The sequence below is a fragment of the Chroicocephalus ridibundus genome, chromosome 1 (genome assembly GCF_963924245.1).
Source record: "Chroicocephalus ridibundus chromosome 1, bChrRid1.1, whole genome shotgun sequence".
Classification (NCBI taxonomy): Eukaryota; Metazoa; Chordata; class Aves; order Charadriiformes; family Laridae; genus Chroicocephalus; species Chroicocephalus ridibundus.
Window position 1 is genome coordinate 118,894,657 of NC_086284.1, and position 20,642 is coordinate 118,915,298.

Consider the following 20,642-nt stretch of genomic DNA (forward strand, 5'->3'; position numbering starts at 1 on the left):
CTCAGAATGAGCAGATCGTGCTTGCTGTGTGCAATGCTACGCGAGTTCAGACCGATGAAGATACAGCTTCGAGGTACAGTACCAAGGCTGCTTTTCTGTGAGATGAATGGTGAAGACTGAGTCACGGGTAGTTGTCATTGTTCAAATACATCTTGGTAAGAGGAAAAGAAGCAACCACAAAACAAACGTGATCTGGGGTCTTTAAAGAAAAGGTGGGTTTCAGACTACCGGTAAGGATACGAGATCTGTGCTGAGGCCACGGATTGTTTGTAAAATAGTTTGCGAGTATTATGATTATACCATTACTTTTGAAGCCGTCTACCTTTAAAGTTTTGACATGGCTGCTTAAATATATAATCTAAAGTGTCTGTCATCAAGTAGTTATTCATATATACACATACATTGATACATTTTATGGCTATGCTAGAACAGCAAACTATGAAGAGCGGTCATATTTAGTTGTGTACAATCTAATTTCACAGAAGAGACAGAGATTAAACCCCCTTTTAATTCAGATACGTTTAAAATCAACACACAGAAATAGAGGCTATCCTGAGAAAACATACCAACCACGTTATCTTCCAAGAGTAAATCAAAGCTAATTTTTGGAAGGTAGTCAAATATTTTTCTTGTATTTTTTTCTGTAAGTGATTTGTTTTTTAAAAAATCTGATGACAAAATTAAAACAATTAATTCCAACTTGATCAATGAAGGTTGCTTTGCTAGAAAATAAACTATTACCTTTCAGTAAATAGGGTTTCAGATGATCTTTTAAAGATTTTTTTTTTCCCTTGTTAAACTGCAGATGCAATCCTGAGAAGTGCAGAGTATCTATCTGTTGTTGTTACCGAAGTCAGTAGGAGTTATACCACACTAAACATGAACAAGCCCTTTTTGTTAGTCTCTGGGTTTTCAGTCGTGGCATCACCGTGTGTGATGTAACTGATACCATCAGAGAATTTTGACAATGGCCTCAACAGAAACAGATGCAAGGCTGCGGGTAAGAGCAACATATACTGAAGTACTGACTGAATCCAGTTCCTTCACCAGAGTTAACCAAGAAACAACTTTTCCCACTTTTAATCTGAAATAGCCCTCTCTACCTTATGTAGAAAAGTTGGGAGAAGAAATTGCTGCAAAAGAAATGGTACTAAAAATGCTACACTGCCAATTCAAAGCTGTTTCTTGGGGAGAGGCAGATAGGGAATCATGGCCATAAGCTTTAAAATGCGTACATGTTTACCTGTTAGGAATTTTAGAGCAGGATGGTTTTCTTGAGAGAGGGAATTAACAAAAGAGTCCAGTAGACAGAAACACTAGGAGGGCATTAGTTATTTAATTTGCTACTGTGCCTTTCATTAACTGGTAAGTCTCAAAACTTACACTGCAATGCACTAGGAGTATGAAACAACTTGTTCAAAGAGGCAAATTATCAGCTAGAACTTCTCTTATGAAGGGGAGATCGTATTGCATAACGGTATATGTTTAGGAAAGAAGAAAGATAGACGAATCCTATTTTTTGTAGGTTCTGTTTGTTTGATGGGGATGATGGTTTTATCCTGAATTTAAATCCAGGATTTTGGGGCATTTTCTAGGGGAAAAAAAACCCCAAAAACATTTCTGTTAGATACTCTATTAGATGTGTAGGTCATTTTAAATACTTATTCCAAACTCAGAGATAGTAGCTGATTCCAGATAAAACAGAAGTGCAGCAACCACCTTTTGTACCTTGCAGTTCAGCTCTGCCATGTTGAAGGTAGCCATAATCTATTTCATTGCACCCCTGAGGTAGTAGCATTGTCTTTTATGCTCAGTGCACTCTTTTCTCCCCTATTAAATGAGCCCATCCATTCCACGCAAATCTACAGAAACCTACAAAACCTACAAATCTACAGAAAGTACATAAAGGTACTGTGATGCTAAGTTATACAGCTCAGAGCATTCAGCTGCTTAAAAAAAATAATCCTGTTTTGTTTTTCCTTTTTGCCTCTTAATCATTCTCGGGTAGAGCTCAGTCTGAATGAGAGAAAACCAAAAATTCGGTTTGTAAGCCATTTTTAACTGGATAGCTTTACTCTCTACTGTTTATTTAGGTTCCTCTCAAAAACGCCAGTATGCAATAAGAGGTCCTTCAGTTACAGAATTGTGTCTACTGGAGGTTCTAATCTAAACGGTGACAATTGTACCTGTTTTATTGTCATAGGCCAGACCCTGAAAAACCAGCAAATAGATTTTTTTTTTCTTATCACTGCTGTAGAGGAGCCTCAGCATTACACGGTAATGATACTATGAAAATACTCCCTAGACTGTTTCAATGGGCACTTTTTCATCATTCACAACCAGAAATGAATATTTTGGGATTCCAATGTAGATGTTCCCCAAATTTGATTTTCCAGAATCCTAGACTCAAGGTTTCTTTCTATACAACCAAGGCCCCAGGCATCACACAGAGAGCTAGATTTCTCTTTGATTTGTGTATTTTAGTCCCAGGGTTTTCGTTTATCTACTGCTCAACATACATGCTGCTGCTTAGCAGTTCTTCACTGAATTGTCAATGACGAGAAGTATTAGTATAATATTATGGTTTATTCACAAATTTGCAATCAGCTTGCTGACGTGCATGTTAGAGGTTAATATTTCCCAAGACGTGTAGTATTTCCCAAAGAAAGCAAAAAGTCAGCAATATTTCCTCACATATTGAGAACAATATGCGCAGGAGGTTTTGTGATCGTATCAATGAATATACTGGACTCCTCAAGGAAACCATATGTGGTATTGAAGTTAAAAAAAAAAAAGATCAAATAATGTTATCTCATGCTGCCTTAGAAATATTTTAGAGACTTGGATTTGCAAGTCCTTTATGCCTAATTCTACTCATGTAAATAGTCCCTTTTCTAATAGGCCTTCTAATATGAATTAAGCAGCACAAACACAAAACTGTAACTGTTTCGGGAGTTTCTGAGCATGGCACAGTACATACATTATTACTGAGGCGCTCAGATGCATAGACATAGGTCAGAATTTTGGACAGGAACAAAGTAGAACAGCTGTGAAAACTTCAAGTGATTTTTAGACTGATCTTTTAAATATATTTTTTCCATATCTTCAGTATCATGACTTGGCATTTTTTATTCCAGTTTAATTACACAGGTTTTCATTTCTGATATTTCATATCAGATAATACGCCAAACTTTTCTGGAAGAGAGATGTACTTGGGAAATCTCTTGCACGAAAGAAGGGTAAGAGACTCTCATGTAGAATATTTAAAGAAACATACACACAAATAGATTTCACTGAATGGCATTATATTATTTCACATATAAAATATGTACATATATTTTAGCTCTAATCCATTTTTTAACCTCATGTTTTTTCATCAACCATTTTTGTTGGTTTTCCTTTCTAAAATTCAGCACATCTTTTTATATTGGCATATCCTTACTCATATTCCATTGAAAATTCCCCTCATTTTAACCTCATAAGTGTCTATAAATGGCTATTTAAAAGAAAATAATTTATATACTGTTTAAATATCTTTGGTGACATCAGCAGAGGGCCTCAATCTTCTTATAGCATGGACTACCTCTTACTAGAGATGCTGCCTCATGGGCACCTTGCTTCCTCTTTATGATCACTGATGATTTCTACAGTAATTAGTTGTACAGAGAATAAGTAGAAAGCGTGTTTGGTGTGGTGGTGGTATAAGGGTCAGCGTCAGGTGACCAGGCAGCTTTCTGTAAACCAGTTTGAAAACGTTTTTTCTGCCTGTAGAGGAAAAGGGAGGCTATCCATTTCCAGATAATAAGCCAAGGAAGTTTTGGAAGTACTATACACATACAGTGCATGCTGTTAAAAATTTTAAAAGCCAGTGGAGTAGATCAACCCCATTAGCGTTATTGGGAGTTAGGTAATTAATTCTGTAGGCTTGACAAATCTCAGCCATTATGATACACATTGTATTTACAATTCTTTATGTACATATAGACAAATATTTTATAACGTGCTCAGCGTATCCTGGTCCATAATCTGAGGAACTATATACAACCATAGCACTCATGGATGAGCAGTATGCACCACTAAATACAGTTTGTGATGGTAGAAGGTATTTATGAGCTGTAACTGCATGGAACTGTCTTATGCAACTCTTTTGGGTTTTGTTAGAGCTCCTTAGCACAATACAGACAGTTCTTCCTTTTTCACCCTATTGTAGGCTTTAGGGATTTTTTTTTTCTTCTTCAGTGCTGATTCATTTGTCTCTCCAAGAGATTTCAAGACCATTGTCCTACTAAGTGTTAGCCCAGCCCAATACATCTTTCCCTCACTCTCAAAAAATAACAATAGTACCATTATAAAAAGAAAAAAAAGATTATTGTATTTGCCATTTATTCAGAAGAGATCAATTACAATTGGTGAACAAGGGTATTCCGGAAGAAAACTGTTTCACAGAATACAGTGCTCTTCAACCATGTGCAAATGCCGTAAGTGAAGTATCTCTAGTTTTAATACTTTTCCTAGAAGATGCAATGGAAGACAGACTTTTTATTATGATACTAACTTTTGTTACTCTAAAAGATGTGTTGGACTGGATTAGAAGTGAGACCTCCTTTCCACTCTCTGTTGGACATATTCCAAGATTGAGCCCATGATGGGTTAGCTACAGATACCCTGTGTTCATAAGAGAAATTCTCAGCTGCCAGAACGTGTCTTATAGAATCATTCCATCAGCTGAGTTAAAACAGCTTAATACATGCCTCAGTTTGGAATGGGGCCTGCTGAAATTTAGCAACTGGTCTTCAACACAAGTTCAATATGTTCTATACTGCTTTACCTCGGTGGCTGATATGGTCCCATGGGGTCATTCTAAGATCAAAATTGCTGTGGTTAATACAGTCTTACTAGGTACCTCCACAGTCCCAGCTACTCCACATAGTAAATCTCTACTGCATCTGAATAAAGGACATCTGGATGTTACTTATGACCCATGTTTGGATCCTGTATGAATTTGCATTAAAAAAGAAATTAATGAAGCCCAGTATTAGGCTCATCATATAAAAATTGGAAAATGGATAGTCAGTCTTAAATTACAGAAAAATCAAAGTACTACAGTCTATGAGTTCCATGTCAGTACAATCCAGCTAATACCTAACACAATTTTGGACACAGAATGCTTTGTCCATTTTTATTGAATTTATTGTTGAGTGCACTATTTGCAATTAAAGGATTGCCTTATGCTGAAACGTCTTGGCTGATGTCTTAAAGCATAGCACGTGTCTAAGCTTTTATTGGAGAGACACTGAATTTACATTCATGGGAAACAAAAAGTGTAACTTGTGCTTAAGAAAAAACTCAATTACATCGCTCAGTTCTCTTCCTTTCACCTCATGGAGTCCCATTGCTTCTCAGTAATTTCAATGTGCAAACACCTCATGAGCAAAATCTACTAAACCTTCTGCTGCTACTTGTTCAATTTTAACACCAGCATTATGGACAAGATCCCCTCTTTTCCATGGGTTCAGCGTACACACTGGATACAATCAATGCATGACATTCACCTGACCAAACACAGATGCCTGGATATGAGCTAGTCATTTTGATCTCTTTGAATGGCACAATTCATCTAACCCAGAAGTAAATAATTACATTTGTAAGATGATTCACATTCTACAAGGGCCCACTTATCTTCATTGATTAAAAGGGAACCTTGGATGACTAGCTCAAATGCAGGCCTCCAAAATTAGGTGAGGTGAAGACTTCCCCACAGTAGGTCTCAGGGCTCTGACTGACAAGTTGGGGATAGCTTGAGTAAGGATGACTGATATGTTTTCCATGCTAGATGACCGCCCTGCTTGGCTGCATGGACATCCAACTTGCTTCTCAGTCAACTTTGGAAGCACTGTGGTTGGCACATGATGGTGAGCTGGGACAGTGCACTTGTCGGCCAAGAGACACTGACCTGGTCCTGCTCAGCAGTCAAAGCCCTCACTTAAACTGTGTTTTGGAGGCTTAAGTGATACACAAGTAGTGGTAACAGTACAGATGGATGGATTTTATGAGAAAAATCTACACATGGATATTATTTGTAAATAACATAACTATTTCCTTATGTCTGCATTTTAATGCCTTTTTTTTTAGCTTGCATATCACGCACACTTTATTTTGTGAACTTTCAATGAGTACTTTTAGTCGTGAAGCACTCTGCAATGTGGGCCACATTCTAAAGAACAGCCTACTAGATTTGCTTAAATTTTTTAAATTTTAACTCTAACTGTACACTGCAATATGCAGGATAACTAGAGCTACTTTTCATCTGAAGAAAGTACCCCCTGTAACAAAGAAAGTTACTCTAATTTCATATATATATTTGTGGCCTGCACAGAATTAAGCTCACATTTGAAAAATAACCCCTGCTGGTTTTTAATTCGTTTTTAAATGAAACAATTAGGAAAAAACCCAAATGAAACCAAAACAAGAGTAGGCTTGCAATCAGAGCAAGAGCAAATAAAATGTTTCAATATGGGCAAAATGTAAATTTGTTCAAGATAACTAATATAAAAGTGTCATACTGCACCACAACAACAACAAAAACTCCAAGCCATATAAACCCACAAAATCCTGGATTTACAATGTTTTTAATAAACATCCTCACCCAATGAACCCCTTGTTCTTTCCTTTCTGGTTACCCAAACTCTTGTTTATATAAAAAATATATCTGATTAATAAATGTTTTAACATTGTTATATTTTTTCTATTGAAAATATATTTTCAGTAGTGTGATAAATTTGGAAATTAATTTCCATGAAATATATCCAGGTTGTATGCACATAATACGCTGCTCTGCATTCGCACTACCAGGAATGAAAAAACATGTAAAGGAGAATGAAAAGTGCACATACATGGTTTGGATTAGTTATGAGTAATTTTCAAACCCCATTAACAACTAACAGACTCCTACCTCCTCGGTAATGTATTTAGTTGTGAGAGAGGCTCCTTCCATGGATGTCACGTTGCCAGCCACAGAAGCAATGACAGGCAAAATGGATAGCAAAACGATAAAGGAAAATAAACTTTTAAATTACTCTGTCATGACAGTATTTTTTTAAAAGGCCTCAGGTAAGTACGATTTTCTTGCCATAACAATTATTCAGATGCGGAATTGGGGCAGACAATTATTCAGATGCGGAATTGGGGCAGAGTTTTTCAAATAACAGTCACAGAAAAGAAACATTGCTTTTTTTCCTCACCAAAGGCCTGTGATCGTGCAAAATGCACGTGCTTGTACAGTCCTACTGAGTTCAGTGGGACTCCCCATGCTGGCAAAATTACCTTTGTTGCTAGAATAGGACTGGAGCTGCCCCGTCTTTAAACAAACTCATCAAATTGGCATTGTAGAACACCGGAGAATCCTGATCTTTAGAAAACTTGTTCCTCAGTTAAGTCTGTTTATTTTTTTTAATGAAAGGAAGGAAAATTTACTTATTGCACTACTGTTATCCCACTGAAATTAATGCAGTTATTCCAACATAAAGTGACAACAGTGATTCAGGCCTAGCGTGTCTTACTCTGAACTGGTTGGAAGCATAATCTTTTCTGAGTTGCTTTCTGATTTTCCTTCTTTGCCACCAATATACAATGGCAGCCTTTTCCAAGAGTTAGGAAATACATTTTGATTCACAAGCTGTAAATTAAGCAGTAAATATCATTATGATTACATAAAGTAGTTAGTTAATTTTGATATACACATATATTATATTAATTACCCAAATGCACGTTTTAAGGGAAGAGTTATAATGCTTGAGTATATTGGAACGCCATGTAACTCAAAAACGTCCTCCAAACTATGTGTAAATCAAGAAAAGCATCTGCACCCAGTTTACATGTGACATGCATGTAGATCTGTGTGTGACTTCCACAGCATGCAGACATGCGCTCCTTCCCCTCTTCCCAGTAGCGCATATCCCATGCAAAAGTTTGGAAGTGTAGCCCAGCAAAAGTTTGGAAATGTAGTCTGTGTAAGTTGTCTGAATAAAACATGAAAGCTGTAAGTCTGAAGAGAGGTACAAATATTATGTTAGGCCTTTGCAGCCGTTTTCTTGCATGTAAATATGGCTATTGAAGAGTTCTAAAGGTAACTGACTTCGATGTCATTTAGATATCAGTACTAAATGAAGATCTAGCCCGTAGTAACCAGAGCTCCATTTCTGCAGAGTCTGCTTTTTACTTCTAAAAGCAGTTAGAAGTAGACTCAAGGCAACATATTACACTGCTGTCCTACATCTCCTTTTCTGCCTATGTACAAGGTAACTGAATACCACAGCGTGTAACTTCCAGCATTCGTTGGTGGTTGTACCACTGCCCTTAACTGGAGGATGATACGTCCGGCATGCTTCCATGGGAATAAGCACGTCGCCCCACTGATGGCTGTCCCTCTCAGGTCTACTACCACTGGTGGAAATTACGCTTAGTTCAAGCAGCGGAGGCCTGCATTTTTGGAACAGAAAGCCTTCTGAAGTCTGCATGGCCACAATATAGCTGACAACCATGATTTACACATGGTTATGGAAACATTACAATCAGTTTTCCAGCGATATTTTGCCACGTAGTAGAAGCTAATGCTGAGTATTACTAAAACCCCGAAGGTTTAGGGTAGTGAAGAATCACAAGGATGAACAAATTTTCCAACCTAATCTAAAATTTAAAGCATAAAAAGTGTCGAGTGCTAAAGTAATTAAAAATCAAGGACCTTAAGATTTCAAACTCTCACTATCCTCCCAATTGTTCACACAATGAAAACTCGGTACATAAAATCATTAATCATTTCTGCAAACAATACTAAGGTTTTGAGGCACCGGCTTACCAGCATTCAAACTATCATAAAGTAATATAACGATAGGATCCATACATTTGGATTTAGTTAAGAGATAAAATAAATATTTATGTCAAACTTCTTTTTGATTGCACATTTGGTATTGGAAGTTACATGGTCACAGAACATGAAAGAAGTCAAATACTTTTTGATCTACCAGCAAACTCTAAATACATCGATAAAGAAGCCACACCAGGCCAAATAGATTACTACTTTCAAGTAAGTTCATGAAAGTTTCCCAAATACTGTTATACAAAGTTACACATCCATGCTGAGTTATTCATCAATGTGTAGCAAGAGTCTTGCAGTAGGCCAGGATTTTATCGGCAGATAACTGGCGGAGGAGCTATGCAGTGTGATTAAAAATTCCAGTTTGGAAGCATTAACATAGAAGTACTTTTATAGTCTGAAGAGGAGACTGCAGTTCTTGAAGTTGGGAAGAGCAGAAGGGAAGAATGAGAATATTTTTCCATTTTAGAAATGCTGAGGCACAAAACACAGTTGATTCTAGTACTTTCATACATGAAATCCTTTCTCCTGTATGTGCATCATGTGTAACCGCAAAGTCTGTAAACTGCTGACTATTCGTCTCTGGTGTCCAATGAGTACAACTCCAATTCTTCTAATGTCACTGTAAGATAAAAAGTTTCATCTCGGGTGCAAGTATAATAAAGCCTCTTGCACACAAAAGACTATAAATATACGATGAATCGCTCTACTTCAGGACAGCTTACCTTCCTGACTGGGACATACAAGAAAGCTACAAATGTTCAAGTTTTCCGCACCTGTCAATTCCAAATTTTTAAAGACAGCCATTTAAGAAATAATAATAATAATAATAATAATAATAATAATAATAATAATAATAATAATAATAAAAAAAATCTTAAAGCCATGGTATTTGTTGTGATACAGTCAAGTAATTTTTCCAAATCCGGAGGAAGAGCCTAAGAAGTGGGTTCTAATAGCCCAGTTCTAGTAATGTGTTAGTAACAAATGTTTCCCACTCAACTCATACTTGCAAAGGAATAGGGCTGATACACTCACTCTTGCAGTCCTGAGACTGAAATAACAGGCTGTGCTTCTGATGATTTGGGGAATGGTGGTGAGAGATGGTCTAAAGATCAGAATAGCAGTGAATATTCCGGCTCGACCCGGATTTCCCTCCTGGTTTCCCTTCATCTCGTCTAGACCTGCACCCCAGAGCAGGTAGCTCACCTGCAGAGCCTGAATTTCTGGCAGGAATGATGTTAACAGCCCTCAGCATCCAGCACAATCCACTAGTTCAGTTGTTCTCTAAACTTCACCAACTGCAATATGCTGAGAAAGATCACAGAGGTGGCGAGGGCAGGAAACTTCAGATAAACCCTGTCAATTGCGCGAATCCCACACTGGGACACAGCATAGACATCACCTGTTTAGATACCCTAAAAAATGATTTAACAATATAGCTAGTAAAGGAGCCCATGGGATGAGGCATGACCTTTCTGAGTTTCAGATTTGCAGTTCAAGATACCCAGCTCTGTATCCTCCAGATGAAGAGCCACTGGATAGCAGCAACTATTCTGTACTTGAGCTTAACATCCACCTAGGGGATGATACACAGCACTTAAGGTCAGCAGGGACTATGCAAAAATACTGAGCATCTTAGAAGCTAAAAAGAGTCAGCTAAAAGAATCAACCTTTACAGGAGGGATTGGCATTAGAAATGCAGGAACAATGCATAGCCTTTATCAAGGAAGGCCTGATAAAGCTCAGAAGGAAGCCAGGAGGCCTAGGGTAATGGAGGTTATTTGAAGGAAGAAGAAATCTTTCAAAAAGCTGAAGTGGTATCTAAAGAAAGGAAGTAGAAAGGATGATAACCTTAGGCAGATTATCTGTAAAAGCACAGTAAGGCAGGCTAAAAAAAAACCTCGGGGAACAACCAGAAAAAGACAACGAATAATAAAACTCATAATAAATCTTTTTGCAAGCTCAAGGGGGTACAAGAAGCCTGCCAGAGCCTCTGTAGAGTCTAATGATGATTTGGGTATAAAAGAGCACTGAAAGACTGGCCACTGGCAGAAGACTAAACCAATTATTTGAGTTGATATTCACTGTGTAAGAAATTGAAGTGACTACCATGCCAGAACCTTTATGGAGTACTTGTCGGAGGATCTGTCTGAAGTTGAAGTGACTGCAGGAGCGGTTATAGGACAAACTGAAAAAGCAAGCCACAACCCACCTCCAGAACACGACTATATATAGCCAAGAGTTTTAAAAGAGTTCAGGGATGAAGTAGTAGAATTGCTAACAGGAATGTGAGCAAGGAAGGTTTCAGCTCTGCTCCACTTGGTTAAAAATTTGTCGGTGCCTGAGGCATGGAGAGTGGTGCCAGGCAAAATAAGAAGTTTCCAGGGTAGATCTGGGGAACTACAGATCTGTGAGCCTGAAATCATTACAGGGCATAACAGAAAATACAGTAAAGTACAGAATTATTGGATGCTTGGATAAATGATCTACTCGAATCACTATGGCTTTTACAAAGAGAAGTCCTATTTTATAAAATTATTTGTTTTCAGTGGAGGCGTCAGCATACATATGGATGAAGGCCATTTGATACACGCTACTTGGATTTCCAAAAGCTTCAGAGAAGCTTCCTCATCAAAACTTAATATGGAAAATAAGGAGCTATGGCATAAGAAGGTGTCTACATGACTAAATAGCTGGTTTAAAGACAGGAGGTTAGGAATAAATTGTCAGGTTTTACAACGTAGTGATCAATGGAAACCTGCAGGGACCTATGCTGGCATAATGTCGAACATTACTGTTCAGCAAATCAGTAAATGGTCTGGCAAAACAGGTGAGCACAGAGGTGAAAAAGTCAGTTGGTGAGACTGAATTGTGCAGGGCAGTAAGGAAAAAGGCCAGCTGAGAAGAGTTTTAGAAGGATCTTATAAGACTAATGCCATAAAGCAGCAGATGAAATTCAATGTAGGTGAAGTGATACACACGGGATAAAACCAGTCCTAACTTCACATGTAAAATTACCGAGTCTTAACTGACCATTGCCATTATGAATACAGATAGTCCCAGCATCAAATAAAAGATTAGGAATTAATGGGAAGGGAATAAAGAACAAAATAGATTGTATCATTATGCTACCATATTAATCTATAGTTTGCCCAATTCCTTATATACTGGGTGCAGTGCTTTCATTTAAAAAATGATAGAGGGGAGTCAGAGATGGCTGAAGAAGGGCAGCAAGGCATGGAACAACTCCCACATGAGGACTGACACGGGCTTGATGATTTTCACAGCAAATAAAGATTTTTGCCACTGATTTCAGTGGCAAATCAAGGTCAAAGTTTTTCTAGGTCAAAACTGCTTCCCCAAGAATCATTTAAGGATGTTCTCTGCCTGACCTTTGGCGGTGTTTGGTATGGCCACAGAATGAAACTGTCAGTTAGAATCAGAGAATGTGTTGGGTTGGAAGGGACCTTTAAAGGTCATCTAGTCCAACCCCCTGCAGTAAGCAGGGACATCTTTAACTGGATCAGATTGTTCTTGGTCTCTTAATCACACCTTTCTGCTGCATCATTTTGGTAAGAAATTAGACTTTTATTAGCTTAGGTGGGAAAGGAAACAAAAGCAGTGTTGCATACATCACAATAATTTCACCTCTGCAGCATCCAAAGAAATTCAGATTGATTAGTCATTGTCGGGATAATAGATTACATACTTACTCAATACTCATTCTTGAAACCATATCCAAAGTAGTGAAACCTGCTGCCATGAAGTTATTTTTATACTGACCCATTTTTATGGAGTCCAGCCAGTCACTGACTGAAACAAACAAAGGATATTCTGGAACCTCACCAGGTGAATCTGGCATTCTGTAAAAACAAAATGCAAAGGTTACTAAAGCAGTACAAAATATGACACCTGATTTACTCTGGTAGACATTGTTTTTATTAAAAGGCAGAAAGAATAAGAGAGGAGCCTGAGCTGTAAAGGTCAGATCTTAACCAAGGATCTCTTTAACCTGTTGTCTAAAACTTACAAGTCATGTCAGTCTGCCAAGTTGTACAACTTAGACAATACATTTTTTTAAAGCACTGCAGCTCAGTAATAGTGAGGAATAGACCTCGCCCACTACTCTTGTTTCTTGTTCCCACAGTGTGTTTCTTTACGGATCTTATGTGTTCAGGATGATAATAATTTACAGATACAGTAGTCAAAGTAGACAAATAGAGTTTAACATGAGATACAATTTAAAAATATTAAAACACTGAGAGATAATTTTTACATTTATCTACAAAAAAAAACCCCCAAGTGGCTCCTTATTGCTATACCATTATGAAATGGCAATGCTTGATTACAGTGTTCAAAATCCAAAACTAACTCTAAAAGAAGCAAAAGAATAAAATTTTCTATCTTTGCTTTTACGTAGAATTATATGGAGTAGCAAATAGAAATGAAGGAGCTAATTTAGTCACATTTCTGTTTCCATTCTTTCCCCTAATATTATCACAACTGAAACAGAAAGATTCCAGTTTTGGGGCATATATTTCGAGTTTTCTGTTGTGTACAACACTGGTGAGGGCTCACAACTTCCATTGACTTTGCACATTTCTGCACAGAATGCAGAAGAAGCACACTGCTGTTTATAAAAGCTTTATGATAGCTATAGGAGAAAGATATAATTTATTTAAAATGAAAATGTAGACAGCAAAAGCCACCCGACATAAACCGATGGAACATGACTTATGTAGAATGTAGGAAGCAACACACCCTAGAATCTCAACATACTGCGTTTCAACCACACATACTCAGATACATTAAACACACTGATTTTCATTCATATTATCAAAACTATAGAGAGAAAAACTGAAGGACAGGAGAACACTGTTAAGTACAAGCCTCAATTAAAGACCTACCAAGGTCCCTTCCAACCTGAATTATTCTATGATTGTATGATTCTACAGAATAACTGCTGACCTTGTAAGTTAACAGTAACACAATAATCGTTCTGATTGACTGCATCGAGCATTCACAAATGAAGGGAAAAACTTTCCCATGCAAGTGAGCTCTATTAGAACTCAACTGCAGGGAAACAGGCATAAATTTTTAGATCTTAAGTAATGTTTTAAAATAAGGATAGATAAAAATGCATTAGTCTGATGCAAGCAGCAGGTAGCAAGTCATATATATATATATATACACATACACATAGAGACCACTAATGGCCACTAGCATATGGGCATTAAATCCCGTAAGTTCCACTAGTTTGTGGTAGATGAAAAGGCTGTAGCCCTAACTCTATGTTTTCCTAGTAACTTCCCCATTCAGCCTTTCCCGCAGCAAGAGACCAGCCTCAGTCTTTGCCTTGTTACTCAGCCTTTCTCTAAACCATATCAAATATCCCCTAACTCACTGATGCTCTCAGCAAGACCTACCCAGGCATTGAGAACCCCTTATAAACCCAGGGGGGTCTCCATGAAAGCACCTTTATCTTAAGGTGAATTTCAGCTAAGGAAGGGAGTGAGGCCACCTAGACCTTCACTGATTCCAGCTGATATCCAGGGACAGCTTGGATCGATAGGCTTACAAAAATTGACGAATTCCTCCACCACAGCCTTGCCTGTCCTGTGGCTGCATTCATTTCTGTAACATTATTAATGAAAAAAACACTGGACAACACCATCAAGAATTTGTTGTGGAATGGTGATAGCATAATCTCTTACTTGGTCACTGTTGCCATTCTTCTGCAGATAAATAAAGATTTAGCAAGTGAAGACACAACTGCTTTACGCAGGAAATTACTCCAAGGCAGTTCAGAAATTGCTTGAGCACTGTCAGATGGAGAGACAGGCTCTTGAATAGAGAAAAAAATTACAAAGAGAAAAAAAGCACACAGGAGAAGCACCAAAAAAAAATGAACAAAGAGATTCACAAAGATTAAGGTCAGACAGTGCACAAACAGAGCTCAGACAAATAAAAAAAAAAAAAAGAAAAATGCGTAATATAAGCTGCATGAATTAAGAAAAAAATCCTTATACAACAGTTTATTAACAATAAAGCAAATCTTAAAAGGGGCTTGAAGTTATTTGAACTCCCACATAGCTTTCAGAATTCAGAACGTTGAGGCTCTCTCCCACTCCTACTATATCACCCTAAAATATCTAATGATAGCTACCATGTGTTATACCAAAAAAAGTACCGAAAAGTCTTACACAAGTACATCCTCCACTAGGGTATGAAGGGTGCTCGGATTGCGGATCAGTTTGTCTAGGAAGCTGACAATATCACTGAATTTTGGACGGTGGTTCCTCTCCTTTTGCCAGCAGTGAAGCATTAGTTGGTGAAGAGAAGCTGGGCAGCCCATGGGGGCTGGAAGCCTGTAGCCTTCTTCGATAGACAGTATAACCTGAAGAAATACAATGCGTATGATTACTGAGCATTAGAGTTAAATGCTGAAAGGACAGTGTAAATTTGGCAATTAGAAACCAGTGATAACAATTAATGGCACAGCCACCCTCACTTTATGCATTGCTGGGGCTTCACTCAGGGAATCGGAACTGGCAGGAGTGTGACCAGAGGAGATGCGAAGTATTTTGTAGGCATATGAAACACACTAGGCATTTTTTTAGGCTTTCCGACCATCCTCTTCAAACAGCCAAGAAAGGAGGAGGAGGGGCAAGAATGAACGAGTATCACTATCTTTTTCATCTGCCTGCAGGTCGATGCTGTACTGAATGGACTCACGGGGCCACAAACTAACCTCGTATGGCCACTGCATACTGGGATGCTCCAATACTTGCGTCCTGACAAAGTGTTAGTGTGTGGCAATGTCACGATACGATCAAATGCTACAAATGCACATTGCAGCACCTGGAACATTTACTTGGTGATAACACGTTTCTGCTGATGGTTAGAGTATGATAAATTCCAGCAACATCCCACATGCTGAGTTACAGTGAAGCACAAAATTATTTTGCACAGCCTCTCTCAAAAACCTAGCTGTCCAACCTGCTGATGGCTAAACAGAAGTTAATAAAATGATGGTGTTACCCATGTCCTAAAGTGTTCTAAAAACTTTCAGATTCAGCAGATTTGAATAACACATTTGGTCAGGATTTGGGAAGAAACAGATCTGATCTGTTACAGATAAATCACATGCATGAAAAATGACATTTGATCAGAGCTGAAGGAAGGCTTGTTTTTAGTAACATAGGTAACAGAAAACATGGTCTGAAAAGGACATTAGTAGCCCTGTGTGATAGGAGGTAGCAAAAGTAGATAAGATCCATGAAAAGCCATGTGGTTTCCTTCTATGCAAGATTTAAAAAGCAAGAGGAAAGGTTACTATGTTCTGCAATGAGTGGTGGTAGCAGTGGGGATGATGATAGAAATTACACAGTCAGGATTTCTTGTCTATAAAAGAATGGAAAGAATAAGCTGTTGATCAAAAACAAAGCTAGGAAAAAGACCAACCCTACCACATGTACATAACCCTCCCACATAAAAATCCAAGCAGTGCTAAATGTTCCCTACACTACGAATGATTGTACACAATATTTATAATAACACAGTGCACTTATGAGAAACATACCTACTGCATTTATACCCACTCTGCTTTAAGGAGACATTTATCATTTTCACACAGATGTATGTACATGCTGCAGACATATTAATGCAGCTGGAAGGGGGTACATTAAACTGTTTACAGCAAATCAATGTTTCATAGCACTAGCTGTAGCTTCAATATATTCAGTCTTATTATCCTGGAATATATCCTCGTTCTCTTTTTCAATTCTGAATTAATGTTGTTGGCTCTGTTTAGCAATGCCTAATGCTTATGCTGCAAGCATTATGCAAATAAATAAGAGTAATGAAGCCACATTGGGACCTTAGCTCCCCTTCATGGCACAGTAGAAAATGGAACAAGACTTTTGTAGCTGTACACAGCTGGGTGTCTGAGTTTTATAAAATGAGGCAACTTGGTCCTACAGTGCATATAGCCCTCTTGAATCCTGGCAGAAACACCAACGCACGAAAAACAAGCGTTTGCAATGTGGCAGGGAATTGGATTTGCACGGGATAAATTTCAGACCTATTGGCAACAGCGCTGGGAAGTGCAGGCTACTCCAAAGGCCGCATTACTTGCCGTATGGATCTCTGAATTTTATCCACCTGTGAGTACTGAGATCACACACGTGCAGACAGGACTGGCCACGCACACACAGAGGTGACATCTAGCAGTTAATGATATGTCAATACGATAATCCTTCCACCTGCCTTTCTGGCTACTTGTTTATCTCCCTGGGATTTACTTCAATGGTCCAAAATCTGGGCTGCCGAGACAGCTGCTGGAGGAAAAAACACCATCAGATTGCCAGAGAAATATTTCCTCCAGAGCCTTGCCTCCTAACGATGAATATGCCCCCCAGATTGCTCCTGTCACAGAGTCAGGATGGGGCAAATTCAACCCCACGGGCATGAAATTATATTCACAAAACTGTCAAAACTCAGGTATCTCAAGCAGTCTGTCCAAAGTGGCTTCATAAAACATAGGTACTTGTTACAGCGTGGGGGGTATGGCTTAGTTGATAATTGTCACTGAAGAGGCAATCTTTAGCAGCCCAAAAATGTGGATATCCTACTCTTTACATTTAACTGTACCTATTGTAAACGATGAGTTTCTGAAATGTATTTTGTTTTTAAGGCCAAGAGAAAGCTTCTCTACTTTTATGAGACATATAGCACTTGCTTGACGCAACAATAGAGAGCTGATGAAGTTTTTCTGAAATAAATTATTCAGGAAAAACCCAAAAGCAACCACAATTTTCCAGACATTATATTTTCTCTAACACATTCTATTTTACCATATCTTTGGAAAAGAAGTTACAGTGCATTTTGTTTCGTCTCTTGTTCAAAAGGAACATTTCAGTATGAAGAGAAATGCCAGCTGGTACTGGGATAATTATAATTTCTCATTAATACCAGCACATTTTAAAAATAAAATGCAAATATTGCCTCATTAGTATCCCTTGTGAGGCAAGTATTATTTTTAGAATCTAAGAAGCAAGAGTAAAGAGGTGATGTCTAATACTGCAGTGGGAATCAAGTCTCAAAGGAAGAATTAGAGCTTTTTAGTTCCTTGTTTATTTATTTATTTTAGCTCTCGCTTTGCTACTTGCATAGCACATATCTCTGCACAGAGGAATTAGATATCCACATACCTAAAAGGGAAGAAGTATTACATTTTTCTCAGTAATATAAAATCATATATTGTATAATAAGTAAAGATTATATATGTTAACATCTTTTAAGTGCCTTTTTCCTTGCCAATTTAAGGTTGAAGAAGTACCACATTAATAGCGAAATGGTCTAAATGTCTGTATATACACAAGAGGGATATAACAACAGCTCTAGCAATCAGCGTAACTCTTTCCACATCGGTGAATCAGTGTCCCATCTATTTCAACCCGAAAGAATAGGAATATTAGCTTTGTTTCTATACATGCAAAGCCCCGAGTCTGCTAGCAAAAAGGCTGATTGCTGCTCTCCAGTTTTAGGTTCGTAACGAACGCTTGATGGGTATCAAAAGGAAGAAAACATGCAAATATGCTGTGCTGCCGTCAGCCCCTGAGAAAGAGGCTGCAGGTTTCTTTTCAGTGACGAGCATGTTTAAAACATAGTAGAAGGTCTTGTGGGTCAGCGTTAAGGTGAGTAAAATGGGCAGGGTGTATTTTTACAAGTAACGCTTTTTGGCAGGTGAGAAGATACACTCCAAAGGAAAATTAATATTTTTTACAGGTAACATAGCTAATTATTTCCATGCTTTTTAATACCTGGGTGTTTATGTTTATAAAGGGGACTGTTCTTTTTATATATTTTTGTACACAGATGATATTAAACACTGGAGCCTGTTAAATACATTTTATCATTTTTGTTTGATGCTAGAAATAGCTGTAAAGGTTGAATACAGAGTTAATATTAAATATTAATTATGATACCAAAGTTATCTGAAAAATATTTTATGGACTGCTACATAAAATTTATGCATTTTTAGTTTCACGATCATTTGAAATTGGCAAAAATGGCATCTGAAAATTAAGCTGTAATCTTTCTGATAGTTTCATTATTAACAGTAACATAGATTTTTGCTTTCGAAAGATAACTGACAGATTTTTTAATGCGACTGAGACAGAAGAAAGTCCAGAGGGACGTTGTCCCTGTGTCCTGCTGACATCTGAAAAATCTACCAGGAGAGAGAGGCAGCTGTTCATACCTCATGGTACGGAGCCGATCCCAGGTGCCTGCCAAGTGTTTTGATATCTATGGGTTGAAAGAACTATACTAGGGTAAATTATTTTTACTATTACAAGAAACTTTCATAAGTGTAAGGACTTTTATTCCGTTTGCACAGTAGTTCTCTTGCATATTGATTACAATCCATTAAATAGTTTTTTTTTTTTAATACTGTAGTTCTGCAAAATGCATTAATTTATACAGTGGCCTCAAACAGGTGTCCCAGTAGACTTCATTCACAGCTGTTCTACAAACCAAATGCATGGAATATAAATCTTCCTTTCCTCACATGAACATTAGCAAGCCAGGCTCTTTACACAATCTGTTCATCAGTACACTAGTTTCCTTGGAAAGTTCAATATCTTAGCTAATGTTTATTAATTAAGCAATAAGACATGACAGACTGTGCAGGAGCCCTAATTAATGGACACCTCTGGTGCCTGCCACACATCTAAGAAGAGCATTAATCAGCATCAACACAGGTCTGAAGTGACTTACCACAATAATAAAATGGTTATTTACTTAAACAAGAACATTTCTCAAAGTTAATAACATTTTTAAGCCTCTACATTACACTGTCTACAGAATTAAAAAATATATGAGAGGTATTTTCAAACTCAGTTGCCTGAAGTTCAGCTTCCAAATCCCTGCTTAGCAATATAAATAGAGGACGCTAGATTTGCAGAGGTGTTGAGTCCCTCTGGCTCGCACTGACCCGATGGGTATTTGTGCGCAGTGGTAGTCTCTGAAAATCAGACTCGGTTTGTTGAGGGGGGAGGTATCAGTCTAACACTTCTCTTTGCATCAGCTTGAGCTCTGTGCTACCTGCGCTGGCTCTTCGTGATCTGAGTGCTGTGACTGAGGGGCTGGACAAGAGACCCTTGGTAGACTTAATTCAGCCCCACTGTTCATCTGACTGAAGGTGCGTTCACGTGGCAAACGGGCACCGCGTCAGACAGCGCTGAACTCACCTCTCCCAGCATGGCCTCCCTTTGGGTAGGGGTGGGCATGTTATCCATGTAAGAAATGAGCATTTAACTGGCAGCCACTCAAAACATCGCTTACTGAGCCATTAATTTCACGAAGTTGTTTAATTAGTAAAGCAATTAGTAAGACGGAATGTGAAAAAATGGACCCGTCTCTCGAGAGTTCATACTTGGAAAACTTTTGGTACTTTACAAAACCCCCACCCAATTCAATAAATGTTTTATTGCTAACTAGAGAAGAATTTTATTATGATCAAAACACAATAAGTGTTGTAATGGTAATGTTGCCAGACATTTTGTTGTAGCAGAACCTCTGACTATACCTGTGTAAGACCTTATTAATAGTTGTTTGCATAATGGGTCTTTTATGAATCTTTTTAGTGCATGCCCCTCCTCTGTTACTTTCCCTGACATATGTACAGTATCACTGACCTTTGGGAAAGTCCTATTATTTCTCCAAAATAAGCTTATGTGAATTCAGAGTCATTTGTTGTACT

The 20,642-nt window shown here is 38.0% G+C and overlaps 1 protein-coding gene across 4 annotated transcripts in view; it reads right to left on the minus strand.

Moving 5' to 3' along the window:
* Positions 1-1,285: 1,285 nt before the first annotated feature.
* EPHA6 (EPH receptor A6) overlaps positions 1,286-20,642 on the minus strand; it is a 527,645-nt gene continuing 508,288 nt past the window's right edge. For all 4 annotated transcript variants that reach the window (XM_063348777.1, XM_063348795.1, XM_063348787.1 and 1 more), the window contains 3 exons: positions 15,079-15,272; positions 12,589-12,738; positions 1,286-9,494 (listed from right to left, as the gene is read on the minus strand). In XM_063348777.1, the coding sequence (XP_063204847.1) occupies positions 9,380-9,494; positions 12,589-12,738; positions 15,079-15,272 (459 nt within the window). In that variant the 3' untranslated portion in view covers positions 1,286-9,379. The remainder of the gene's footprint in view (positions 9,495-12,588; positions 12,739-15,078; positions 15,273-20,642) is intronic.